The sequence below is a fragment of the Rhinolophus ferrumequinum genome, chromosome 5, assembly GCF_004115265.2.
Source record: "Rhinolophus ferrumequinum isolate MPI-CBG mRhiFer1 chromosome 5, mRhiFer1_v1.p, whole genome shotgun sequence".
NCBI lineage: Eukaryota > Metazoa > Chordata > Mammalia > Chiroptera > Rhinolophidae > Rhinolophus > Rhinolophus ferrumequinum.
Window position 1 is genome coordinate 42,398,957 of NC_046288.1, and position 14,087 is coordinate 42,413,043.

At 35.6% G+C, this 14,087-nt stretch overlaps 1 protein-coding gene across 1 annotated transcript in view; it reads left to right on the forward strand.

Annotated features, from left to right (window-relative positions):
- The window catches only part of HERC6 (HECT and RLD domain containing E3 ubiquitin protein ligase family member 6), a 48,151-nt gene extending 36,436 nt beyond the window's left edge, over positions 1–11,715 (forward strand). Inside the window, exons 16-23 of the mRNA XM_033106604.1 lie at positions 369–512; positions 2,590–2,733; positions 4,856–5,022; positions 6,217–6,283; positions 6,708–6,778; positions 8,667–8,850; positions 8,940–9,051; positions 10,763–11,715. Of these exons, the coding sequence (XP_032962495.1) occupies positions 369–512; positions 2,590–2,733; positions 4,856–5,022; positions 6,217–6,283; positions 6,708–6,778; positions 8,667–8,850; positions 8,940–9,051; positions 10,763–10,986 (1,113 nt within the window). The 3' untranslated portion in view covers positions 10,987–11,715. The remainder of the gene's footprint in view (positions 1–368; positions 513–2,589; positions 2,734–4,855; positions 5,023–6,216; positions 6,284–6,707; positions 6,779–8,666; positions 8,851–8,939; positions 9,052–10,762) is intronic.
- The last annotated feature ends 2,372 nt before the right edge of the window (positions 11,716–14,087 follow it).

Below are 14,087 nucleotides of genomic sequence, written 5' to 3' on the forward strand. Positions count from 1 at the left end.
ATTATGGTGCTAACACTCTGTTTCTTAAGACTGGTGGATGAGTGTCTTAGCATGTTGAATACCACTATTGCCTTTAAAGATCATGTTTACTATAATGAGTGATCTGACATAGCTTTTAATAACTTAGCTGTACATCCATGATGATTAATCCCCTGTACACAATTCCTAGGCACCATAGTTTCACAGATCCTATGATCTGTTTATCTTCCATAGTGTAGATACGATGCCCTTCTCCTTAAATAATTACAATAAATGAGTATATATAGCAATGGTAGGCATAATTGTATGCTATACAAAATAGGTTTGTTTGAAATATTAAACACTTCCTAGTATTCCTATGAGGATTCCTAAAATATTTCTTTTTCTAGCAGACAAATAGGTTTCCACCAGGAGAGAATGAAGTCCCCCAATTACTCCCATTTGTACTTAGAGTGAGACGAAGTCACCTAACTGAAGATGCTCTGCGACAGTTGAGTCAAGCTGAAGTCACTGACCTCTGGAAAACATTAGAGGTACAGTAAAAAATCTCGTTGGACATTTTTACTAATGTGGGAGGAGAACATTTATATAGTACAGCAAAGGAAGAGACTGCATATGGAACTATAGTTATCAGCCTTATGATTTCCAGAATTCCTGCTTACCCTTCTGAGAAAAGCTATGGGATGTTTAATTGAATATTGGGATTATACGTTAACTCGTTGTTACCTGTGGCTATAAAAATGCAACCTAATGAATCATCCCAAAGCTTAATGACTTAAAATAACAATAATTTATTTTACAGGTCTGCAGTTCAGTTGAGTTCTGCTGGTCTAGGTTGAACTCATCTGGGTGGCTTTGTAGATTTTGTATGCATGTGTTTACATGTTTGGGAGTTGACTAGGGGTTGACTGATCTAGGCGAGGCCTGGCTTGGGAAGTTTGACTCTGCTTTCTATGCTTTTTGTCTTCTTCCTGAGACTGGCAAGCATTGCCAGAGGTACAATATAGCAAGCCCAGTCACACAACAAATATTGTTTTAGTCAAAGCAACTCACATGGCTGAACCTACATCAAAGACTGGCAAAATATGCTCAGCCTCTTTAATGGGGGGAACTGCAAAGTCACATGCAAAAGACACAGATCGAGGAGAGGTGAAGAATTGGGGCTGTTAATGCACTCAACAAGTAGGGGGTGGAACAGATACTTTTCCTACATTCTGGCTCTAGTTTTAGTCATAGACCTTCCACTACTATATTGACTATATTGGTTCCAAATAGCCATCCTTCACTTCATCCTTTGTGGGCACCTGTAGGAATTTTATTGTGTGGTACCTCAGATTATTTGCCCGATTGAGGCCATAAAATAATGATTCACTATGTAGGTTAGAGCTGGAGTCTGTCCAGAAGGGAGTGGATTTTCCTGATATCAGCCATGAGGGAAGAGTTAGGTTCTCAGAGAATAAACCAGAACCTGGAGGTTGAGACTCAAAATAGAGAGATATTTATCAGCATGGGACGCCAATGGGAAACAAAGAAACTATTTTATAAGCCAGACTTTCTAGTTGTATCTAGTAGTCTCCTTCTGTACTTACTTTCCTTTAAATCTTGATTATGAGGGAATGAATAGAAAATGATGCGCATACAGGAGATGACAAAGAGCTAAGAAGGTAAACTTCAAGACAGATCTGATCAAAATACAGACTCTAAACAAGGCAAGATTGTCAAGGCCTGTTAAGAGTGGGTCCTGACCATGGCGAAGGCAGGCTTGCTAGTGTAAATGAGCAGAAATAAGAAAATCAGAAGTAAGCCTAATTTGTTATTGGAATATATCCACAACTGGAATTTGAGGCAGGCCCTTGGAGGTTATGGTCTGTGGCCAAGGAATCAGTTGATCAAAGTTGCAGTAAGATCTTCCAAGCAAAGAGAGGAGAAAGAGAACTCTTAGTCAAGCTTAGTGATGCTTAGATTAAAAAGTTAAAAAGAAATTAACCAGGGAAAGAAGTAGAGAAGGAATAGTTAGAGAGGAAAACCAGGAGTGTAGTCAGTCACAAAGTCCAAAGGTGGGCTTTAGGAAAGAGGGACTAGTTCATACTGATTTCCCGCATGAGGGCTAAGGGCAGTCAGGTCTGATAGTTCCTGCAAAGGTGCTGTGCCCAGGCAGAATGGGAGAGCTGTTTATCAGAAGTCCTAATGAAGGGAGAGGAAGGAGAAACCAAACAGTTGTTGACTGGAGCCAAAGTTGTAAAGTCTGAATGGTGAGACGAAGACAGACAACTAGATAGAAGAATCAGGCAATTTAGTGGCCCAGGGGTTTGAAGCACATCAAAATTTGGTTCAAGATGCTGGTCACCATAATTGGAGAATACTAAGTCTTGCTAGAATCCCCTTCACTTGGTTCATGGTGCAGTGTAATGGACCCATGCACTCACAATAATCTGACGATAAATAGGTTCATGGCATCCACTGCTCAGTAGCAAATTGAGGGAGAACAGATAGCAGTGAGGTAAGAGGTGTGGGATTCTGGGAATTCTGGTGACTGCAGGAGATTTGAAACTTTTCCACAAAGGTCAAGGCATTTTATTTTAATCCTTGGAGTGTGTTCTCTTTCCTCAGATTGAATTTTCTAAAGAAATTTATTCCATGGGTAGAGGAGTAAAGTCCGAGTTCTTCTACTGTATATTTGAAGAGATGACCAAGACTGAATATGGAATGTTCATATATCCTGAAGGGGGTTCCTCCATGTGGTTTCCTGTCAGCGTAAGTCTTTTACTTATTTTCTTACAGTTTTTCAGAACAGAAAAAGTATACCATATACATGAAAACCATACATAATAATGTAAACTCAGGTCATATACAGCTTTGCTACTCAAAATATAGTCCATAGAGCATCAGCTTCAGCATCACCTTGGAGCTATGAGAAAAGCAGAATCTCAGGCCCTACCCTATATCAGAATATATATTTTATAAGATTTCCAAGTGATTCATATGCATATTAAATTTTTAAACAGCTTTAATGAAGTATACTTGAGATACAATAAACTGCACTTAAATTGTCCAATTTGATAGGGTTTGATATATATATGTATATATACCCATGAAACTATCACCACTATGACAGTGGTGATAAGATAATGAACATATACATAATCCCCTAAAGTTTCCTCATATCCCTTTCTAATCCTACTCCTCCCCTGCTCCTGCTCCTTCCCTGCTCCCCACCCCATGCCCAAGCAACCACTGTCACTATAGAGCAGTTCGAATTTCCAAAACTTTTACATAAATGGAATCATAGCCTTTGTGTCTGTCCTCTTTCATTCAGCATAATTATGTTGAGACTCACGCATGTTGTTGCATGTATCCATGGTTCATTCCCTTTTATTGCTGAGTAGTATTCCATTGTATGGATGTATTATACTTTGTTTATCTAGTCACCTTTTAATGGATGTTTGGGTGGTTTCCTAAATTTTGAGGGGCAGTAATCTAGATGTTTCAAATTAGGAGAGAAATTGTTAATAGAATCCTAGAGATAATTGCTAATTCTAATAAGGTGATTCATTTCTGCAATGGTTTTATTTTTACAAACATTCTCAAAATGTAAACATTTTCTTAAAGTAACACAAACTTGTCTTCATTTCTCTATTAGTAACACAGACCAAATAATCTGAAAAGAATCACATGTTGAACTTCAATTTATTGATCCCCTTTCCAATAAACTTTCAAATGTTCTTCTCAATGACCCAGTAGAAGTTTAGAACCCAGAAGACAGGGAAGAGGAGAAGATGAATGGGTGTTAAAAAGTACTGAAAAGTGTTGTGTAGCTTTCTGAGAAAGAATGAACCTCTAAAAGATAGGAATCGCCAAGATGTACAAGTGGTAGAATTTTTATCAGTCAACAAGCATTTATTGTCTGTTTCTTGAGGTTCCACATTGTATTAAATATTGTGGGAGATTCAAATTAGTATACGACACTTTCTTCTTGAAACATTTTGTATATGTAGATGGAGCAATAAGACTAAAATACCAGGAACTTTAGCAATTGTTTCCTGTAAAAATGGGGCTCGTTTTTAAAATTCAAAGGCATTTTTAATATTTATCCTCACAATTACTCTAAGAAGAAAGTAGGGCAAGTAGACTGAGGCACAGGCTGTTGTGTGAGGGGTCCAGAATCATGCACCCGCTAACAGCAAGGCTGACAATGTGCAGGCTAGTGTTCTTTCAGCTGGGTGGTAGTGATGGCCTGGCCAGATGTGGCCAGTGTTTTCCCTCATCTGGAACTACAAAGCGCAGAGAGGAGAGTGAAGCCAATTTCATCAGGACTCTTTCCTTCTTTCTTCCACCCACCTTTGCAGTCAACAGCATCAGTCATATTCCCTGACCCGTATGCTTGTCCCCACAAGCACACTGAGGTTGAGGACTATATTGCTGAAGGGGACACCACTCATCTGACACACATCTGACATGCCTGATGCCTACTGAAAGTGTAGATAAAGTGCACCCGTCTCCCACCGTGTCATTTTTCTACATGAATCTGAAGGCAAAGACTGTAATATTAAATACTGAAAACTTTAGTTTATAAGGCTATCTGAGTATGTTTTTTTTTTTTTAATATTCCAGGTCTACTGTTAGTAACAAAAAAGTAAATTCATTTATTTTCCATTCTGAACTCTTAATTTGTATTTTAATTTATGGAACAATCTTTAATTGTATTGTGGTATGTGTAAGGACCTCGAATTTTTATTTTAAGGAAGCCCAGTTTGTTTCTAATTTGTGACTTTTAGAAATGGGAACCCAAAACAATTTTTACTAATCTAATTATCCCTTTGGATTACTGATTATTTGTAATACATTAGGGATTTCTTTTCTTTTTCTCTTTTTCCAGCCTAAATTGGAAAAGAAGAGGTATTTTCTCTTTGGGATGTTGTGTGGACTCTCCTTTTACAATTTAAATGTTGCCAATCTTCCTTTCCCACTGGCTCTGTTTAAGAAATTGCTGGGCCAAAAGCCATCACTGGAAGATTTAAAAGAACTCAGTCCTCTCTTGGGGAAGTAAGTAAATGGTTTTCCAGGACTTTACCTCGTCACTCTCAGTTGTCTAGGCATAAATGATATTCACACAAACACGGTCTTCAATTTCAATAAATGTAGTTTCTTTAGATGAATTTGAATTTTTAGCATGACTTATAATCAAGTAAACCTTTAAAAAGGGAAAAAAGCCAAATATTCTTCTAATTATCAACCAGTAAAATAAACAGTGCCTAGTCTCTTAAATTTATCCAGATGGAAACAGTTGCCTGGGACAGTACATGATATTCTTAGTGAGAATCATGCATGCTGTATTTATTTTATATAAATTATATTTCATCATATTTAATTTAAATAAATCAGCATGTCATCAACTTTATTAAGGATTGAAAAATGCATGTTCTAAGTTACAAGGCAAACTATAACTTATGAGGAAAATATTGGCAACATATATGATAGACACAGGATTATCTCTGATGTAGAAATATACTATATATATATATATATATATATATATATGTGCGTCATCACACATATGTATACATATGGCTAATCAAAACATGAAAATATGCTCAACCTTACTAGTAATTGAGGAAATACAAATGAAAATAAGATGTCATTTTTCTGTTTACAGATTAACAACTTTTAAAAAATTTTCATAAAATATAGTTGACAACAGATTGGGGAAAATGATTCTCCTCTCATGAATTGTTAATGGAAGAATAAACTGGCTAGATTTCCACTGTATGCCCTAACAGTCTTGAGCAGAGGTTGAGAAACCCCCTGGCAATATAGACAGTTTGGGCTGGAGAATCCTTTGTTGTAGAAGGGCTGTCCTGGGCATTGTAGGGATGGTGAGCTGCATACTGGGTTGCTACACACTCCTCTAATCATGACAACCAAAGATGTCTCCGGATTGTCCCGAATGTCCCCTGAGGGGCAAAATCACCCCTGGTTGAGAATCACTGGTTTAGAGGAAGGGGCTCCTTTTTGTAATTTCCACCGTGACATAGCAGTGTCTATGTGTTAGTGGTCTAACCAATCAAAACTGTGAATAGAGGTTATCTCTAGGAAGAGGGCGTGGGAAGGGGAAGGAGAGGAAATTTACATGGCATGTTACACATTTCTAGTGTCCAAAATTTTTCCATTGAATATTTATTACTTTTTAAATTGTATACGATCAATAAATATAATTTTTTAAACCAAAATTTTCACTAGGAATTTGCAAGAAGTTCTAAATTATGAAGCTGATGACATTGGAGAATGTTTTGACTTGTATTTTTCTGTGAGTACTAATGAACGTCATATTATAGTTTAGCTTTAATCTCTTTTAAAAATAATTTTTATTATAGTATCTTAAATATGGGATTCCTTTTTTGAAGGGTATTTTACTTCTTTACTGTTAGACTTTCTCCCCACATGCTTCGCCTTTGTCACCTTATGTCTGTATACTCTCAAATAAGGTGAAAATACAAGCAATTGATGTAAACAACTAAATGGATCACTGTGTGCTTAAAAGCAATGCACAACATATACTAGGGTAGGTTTTAAATTTTTATATGTATTTAAACAGCTGAACTACACAAATAATTGTTTAGCTCCCAGTTATTTAAAATTTATAGGGAAGAATATACTGGCAATAATAGTATTAAGGTTGATTATTCAGACTTTTCTTTCTTGTTTGTTACCTGAATATATTTTGATTATAGCAACACTGGGACGAAAGTGATGTTGATTTAATTCCAAATGGGAGCTCTATACTTGTGGACCAAACCAACAAGTAAGTTCTGAGATCTAGAATATCTGCTTTGAATACACATAAAATGCTTTTATCATTATGCTTTATATATGTATTTTAGCTTCTCAGATGACCATTTTAGCAGCTCATCTTTTAGAAAGATAAAAAGATTGTGGGGTAAAAGAAGGGGTGAAGTAAGTCAGAATTAAATATGTCCTCTGCAGTACTTTTCACTAGTTATTCATTTAACAGTTATTTTTGAGCCCCTATGCTATACCAGACACTGCTGGTATTCTAGGTGCCAGAGATACAGCAGTGAAAAGGGTAGGTAAAATCTGGAGCTTAAATTCCAATAGGACAGAAAGACAATACACAAATAAATTACGGTATTTTGCCATGTATAATGCACACCACATTTTTTTGCCCAAACTTTCAGGGGGAAAAAAATCTTTCGTTTCAATTTTTTAATTCAAATGTTTATTTGTTTACATTTAGGTACTTGTTTTTTGTATTATAAAGGAATTTTAGCATTTATTTTTTAACATATTATGGTGTAAGAAATTTTGTATGTAACAAATATTTACAAAACACAAGAACAGATACAAGGTACAAAAAATTTTATGTACTGGTAACAAATTTAGGATATTTACGCATCATAGATGGCCAAGAACTCTTCATAGTTGCAAGTTCATCATAAGTTCAACAAAACTGATTATCGTGTTCGAGGGTATTATTTTGCATATGGATAGCATTATTGATTTCTAGAGTTACACTTTTAACTCATAAGCATAAATAAAAGAATTAAAAACATTTATATAGATACAGAATTAATACTACCCATGTATACTGCACATCCTTATTTTTCCCTCACAAAGTTGGGGGAAAAAGTGCACATTATACACGGCAAAATACAGTATTATGTAATAAAATGTCCAATAAGGATGAGAGCTCTGAAGAAAATTAAATACAATTAAGAGACAACAGAGTTATAGGTGGAGGTATGCTGGAGTTAGCTTGTACCAGCTTGTGAGAGCTAATAGTTAAATTTTCAAAAATGTTGAGTTTATTATTAAAATGTTAGTAGATTGAAATCAGCCATGGTGGGCATATTTACACCACAGAAATTGGCAGATGCTGCAAATGAGGGTTCCCTTTTTCTTGCTCGTTTTGGGAGAACTGTTAAACATTTACCAGTGCATCACTGGTTATAGGAGAGGGCAGAGAGGGGTTGATTTAGACAGGATAGTCCAGGAAGGATGCGCAAAGGGTGGGAGACTATCGTGTTTCTGGTGGATATCTGGTGAAAATACTTCTAGCAGCCCTGCCATCAGGAAATTCATTGTGTAGTACAGATTTTGTGTAAATAATTTCCACATAGTGACATGGGTCGTAAGCAGGGGAAGGAAAGAGGAACACGGGACCAAACTTGGGAAAATCACACTGATGAATGATAGAAGTTGCCAGGTAAAGAGGAAGAAGCACCAAATGCTGTGGCCTAACTACAAGAAAGACAGTGAGGCCAGAGATTCAAAAGGAAGTGGGAAGAGGCTGCAGAGTAGGGCAAGGGTCAGATCATGGAGGGCTTTTTGATCCTTCTAAGGTGGTTTGGAATTCACCCTAAGGGTAATTGAAGCCTTTGAAAGATTTTAAGCAGAAGAATGACATATTCAGATTAGTGTTTTAAAAATACCCTGACTGCAGCTAGCAAAATGGAAGCAAAACAAAGTCTTAATCCTTCTGCTATATTCTCCAGGTTTCCTTCTGCTAGCTGAATAGACGTTTTTATATCCTGGGGTAGAACTTGGGTTGTGTGCTATGCAGAAGTAATTCACTTTTCTTTCTCAATAGAAATGGTAAAAAGAGCAAAGTAGAAAATGTTTTTAGTCACTGGTAAAGTATGTTATTAGCCTTTTTTTGTTGTTTCCTCAAGGAAAGACTTTGTTTCTAAGTATGTTGATTACATTTTCAACACTTCCGTAAAGGCAGTTTATGAGGAATTTCAGAGAGGATTTTATAAAGTTTGTGACATGGAACTCCTTAGACTTTTCCAGCCTGAAGAACTAATGGCAGCAATGGTTGGAAATACTGATTATGACTGGAAACAATTTGAAAAGGTAGGTGATAACTAAAGTGCCCCCAATTCTTTTGAACAACTTCGATATATTCCCCCTAAAAGCCATTTTTTCTCTCTCTTTTTTTCAAGAATTCAAAATATGGTCCAGGATACCATAATCAAGGAGAGTCACATCCTACTATACTGATGTTTTGGGAAGCTTTCCACAAATTAACTTTGGATGAAAAGAAAAAATTCCTCTGTAAGTATTACAGTAATAGATGGATCTATAAATATATAACTTTTAAAAAGATAAACATCTTATTTGTGATGAAATCATTATTAATGGTGGATCACACATATTAATGGCAGAGCAAGGCTTAGAACAAGGTAGGTTCCCTACCTTCTACACCAATGTTCTTTCTCTTAATAAGCCTGTTCCCCATTAAAAACAAATGATAATAAAGATATTACTATTTTACTACATTCCCTACACTAACTCTAATCACACCTCTAACTTTAATTTACATTCTTTCCTCACTCTAATTGATTCCTTATCAAACCATTTTTATCTTACATTATTATCTTCATTTAATTATCTAAGTCCTATGGAATTAGGACAATGTAAACTGTCTCTAATACTATTTTAGAAATAATAATAATAGCAATGACCACGGATGATAATAACAACAGCATTTATTGTGTGCTTATTCTATGCCAGGCATTGTACTGATCACTTTGCATCTATTACCTTTCTTTATCCTAATAGCAGCCAGATGAGGTAGGTACTTAATTTTCTCCATTTCAGATCTGAGGAAAAAGAGCATTTAGTAGCTTGGAACATTTAGTAGCTTATCTATGTTCAGATAGCTAGTGAGTGTCAGAATCAGAATTTGAACCCAACAGGCTGATCCAAAGCCCAGGATCTTGACCACTCAGCTCTGTGGCCTTGGGGTATAAGGACTTCTCTTGGTGGGAACCCTGTTTTCCCTAGGGCACACAATGACTTATTCTCTCACCTCCTCACCCCATTTTTCAGCTCCTCCTGTGATCACATTTTCCCCCTTGCTATTTTTGTTGCTACTGAAGATGTTGGAGGAAAATTCCAACTTCTCTGCAAACCCAACCTGCTTCTTCACAAAACCTAACTACCTTTCCAATCTTCTCTCTTCATAGGTAATGTCTGCTTCAGCCCAATGGTTCCATTGTCTGTACAGTTAGTGAGTTCATTTGCACCTTCCTACCTCATGCTTTTCCTTAGGATATCGGCACCCCCCCATCCCGAAAGTTCACTCAGTTCCTCTCCTTGAGAATTAACTACCAGATGTGACCTCAGTGAAGTCTCCCTAGCCACCCCAACCCGGCGCCTCTCTCCCTGCCCTGAGTCTTAGGGCCTTCATTAGACTTCACCTCAAATTTCTTGGTTGAGCTAAAATAAACTTCCTTGTATCTTGCTATTTTCTTTTCATGCACTGTTGACCCTTGAACAATGCAGGGGTTAGGGGAGCTGACCCCCCTCCCCACCTGCCGCACAGTGTAAAATCTGTGTATAACTTTTGACTCCCCCAAAACTTAACTACTAATAGCCTACTGTTGACTGGAAGCCTTAACATTAACAGTCAATCAACACATATTTTGTATGTATTGTATACTGTATTATTACAATAAAGTAAGCTAGAGAAAAGAAAATGTTCCTAAGAAAATCATAAGGAAAATACATTTACAGTATTTATTGAAAGATATCTCTGTATTAGTGGACCTGTACAGTTCAAACCCGAGTTGTATGTAACTAGACCATGAACTCACTGAGGACAAAGACCAAATGTCATTTTTCTATGCTCCACATGGTCCTGTGTAGTTTTCTCTACACAAGGATACTCAATAAATATTTATTGAATGAAGTGATTAATTTCTTCATTTTCATTTTAAGTTTTGCTCTTTCTAGGAAATAACCAAAGGTTATTCCTTTCTAGTTTTTCTTACAGGAACTGATAGACAGCCTGTAAGAGGATTACAAGAAATGGGAATCATATTTCGCTGTCCTGAAACTTTCAGTGAAACAGATTGCCCAAGATCACTCGTATGTCATAATATTCTGGACCTTCCTAAATATTCTACAATGGAAAGAGTGGAAGAAGCACTTCAAGTAGCCATCAACAGTAACAGAGGATTTGTCACAACCAAGGTCACACAGTAATAGTGACCTCTGAGAGTCTCAGTGAGACCTCAGATTCTCAGGTCCTCTCTCACCTGTGATTGTGATGTTCTTCTTCAGGTCTACATAGTACAAAGGGTTGATGGATTTTAATTAGAATTAGTTGATAAATGTTGAGATAAACAATAAAGTGATGAATCAAGATAATATTTTTAATGAATCATATTTCCTGATACCTAAACTTGCTATTAGAATGTTTATTGAATTACTTCCTGAATAATAATTATCATTTAAAAATAGGCTGAATATTAAAAACTAACATATTTTTTAAAATATTATTCATCTAATAAACACTGCCTGCAAATATGAAAGTCTGAAAAAATAAACAAAAATGTAAACTAATTCAACATGATTTTGAGGCATATAGATGTATATTTTATACTGTGGAATATTGCCAGAGTTTTAATTTTAACCAAATGATGAATAATTTTTTTGAAAAATCTGAAAATCTAATTGTTAAGGGATTCATTAATTCATTGAATAATTACTTATGCTCAATCATTCTAAATGCAGACATCATTATTTTGGTTAAAAATACTGAGTCCAACCAGGAACTCTTGTTTAATTATAACTGGGGAAATGTGAAGAACCTGAAATATGTCTCAGCATCATGGCTATAGAGTAAATTAAAGAAGAGATGTAAGTATGGTTGGAAATGACCAATGAATTTTGTGATGAGTTCTATCTAATGTTAAATTTTAAACTAAGCTGTTCTATAAATGCCTATTATTTCAAGCCATACACAGAGCCTTGTGTTGGTGGTACTTTGGGAAAGGGAAGCCTATGGGGTAAAGTCCACGTTGGGGTGCTAATGTGGAAAGAGAGCAGGATCACCTGAAGATAGAACAGAGATAGAGATTTCACCAAGGACAATAGAATATGAGGTGGTCAGTAGAAACATAAGCCCCCCCAGCGAATCCTCAGTTATTTTGGACATGTTCGGTTTCTGCAACAAATGGAATGAAGACCCAGATATATTCTTTTTGAATTTTAAGGGAAAAGGTATTATCTAAACCTTAAGGATCCTCAGGCCCCTGACTTTCGGGTTGTGTTCGTCAGGCCTTTAACATCCAACATTACTTTTCCTAATGCCAATGGGTGAACTGTACTAAACATCTTTGCACTCTTTCAGAAAACAGAGAATAAGGGAACACTTAACAATTGATTCTATGAGGCCAGCATTATCCTAATACCAAAACCAGACAAAGACATTACAGGAAAAGGAAACTACAAATCTCCCTCATGAACATAGACACAAAAATATGTTAAAAAATTTTTGGCTAATACCTTGTGACTAAGTGGGGTTTAGTCCAGAAATGCATTTGAAAATCCATTATATTTCACCATAATAGACAGAAAAAAATCATATAATTACAACAGAGGCAGAAAAAAACCTCACAAAATTAATAGCTATTGATGGATGATAAATACTCCTAGCAAACTAAGACCAGAAGAGCACTTACTCAACCTGTTGGAGCCTACACACAGCTAACTTCATACTTTCTGGTGAAAGACAATGCTCTCCTACTAAAATTGGGAACAAGGAGAGGATGTCTCATAGTTTGTATTCAACATTGTACTAGATGTACTAGTCCATACAATAGGCCAGAGAGAATAAAAGGCATGTTGACTGGAAAATAAGGAGTACAACTATCTTATTTATAGACTGCATGGTCATCTATGTGTAAGATTCTAAGGGATTTACAAAACTACTAGAATTATTAAAAATAGAAAGGTTTCAGGATTCAGGGAAGTATATAAAAATTAATTGTATTTCTGTATATACTCACAACACTCATAAATTGAAATTTTAAGAAGTATCATTTGCAATATCAACAAAAAAAATACCTGAGGATGCATTTTTTTCAGGATAAATTTAAAATATGTTTGACTATACACTGAAAACTAGAAAATATAGCTGGAAGAGATTAAAGAAGCTTTAAATTAATGGAGAAAGATATGCTTGTGGACAGAAGAATCAATATTATTAGCATGTTAATTCTTTCCAAATTGATCTAATTTGGTATAATCTCAAAAATCCCTGCTGTTTTGTAGAAATTGATAAACTAATCATAAAATATATATGAAAATGCAGAGGACCTAGAATAGCCAAAACCACAATGGAGAAGTACAACAATGGAACACTTGAATTATTTTAAGACTTGGAATCCACAGTAATTCCAGGCAGTGTAATATGGGAGTAAAAATAGACATATAGATCAATAGAACACAACAAGTTCAGAAATAAATGCAATCATATATGGATCAACAGTTTTGACAAAGATGCCAAGGCAATTCAATGGGGAAAGGCAATCTCGAACAATTGGAAATCCATAAGAAAAAAAATAAACATCTCCCCTTACCTCACACAATAAACAAGAATTCATTTGAAATGTGACAAAGACCTGAAACTATAAAACTTCTAGAATATTTAAGAAAATCTTTGTAATCTCGGGTTAAGCAAAGATTTCTTAAGTAGGACAAAAAAGGCATGAATTAGGTAAAAGAAAAAAAATATTGCATCAAAATTAAAACGCTAGCTCTTTAAAAGACACGTTTAATAAAATTAAAAGACAAGCCACAGATTGGTACAAATCATCTGAAAACAAATATCTAATAAAAGACTTGATATATAACAAAGAACTCTGATGTATATGGAGCTTTTAGATGATAAGCAATTGAATAAATGGGCAAAAGATATGAATAGACACTTCACCAAAGAGAGATTAGCACTAAGAAGCACATAAAAAAAAACTCAACACCATTAAACATAGGGAAAGGGATATTAAAACTACAATAAGATACCACTATAGACTATTATTAAAAAAGACTGATAATACGAAATATTGGCAAAGACTGATAATACGAAATATTGGCAAAGATAGAGAACAATTGGAACGCCCATAAATTTCTGGAGGGAATGCAAATTGCTGGAGGTACAGCACTTTGGAATTCCAAAGTTTGGTAGTTTCTTACAATAACATTCACGTACTTACCATCTGACAGAGCAGTTTCATTTTTTAGGTATTTATTCCTCCCCCCAAATTAAAACATTGATCCACTAAAAGACCTGTTCACGAATA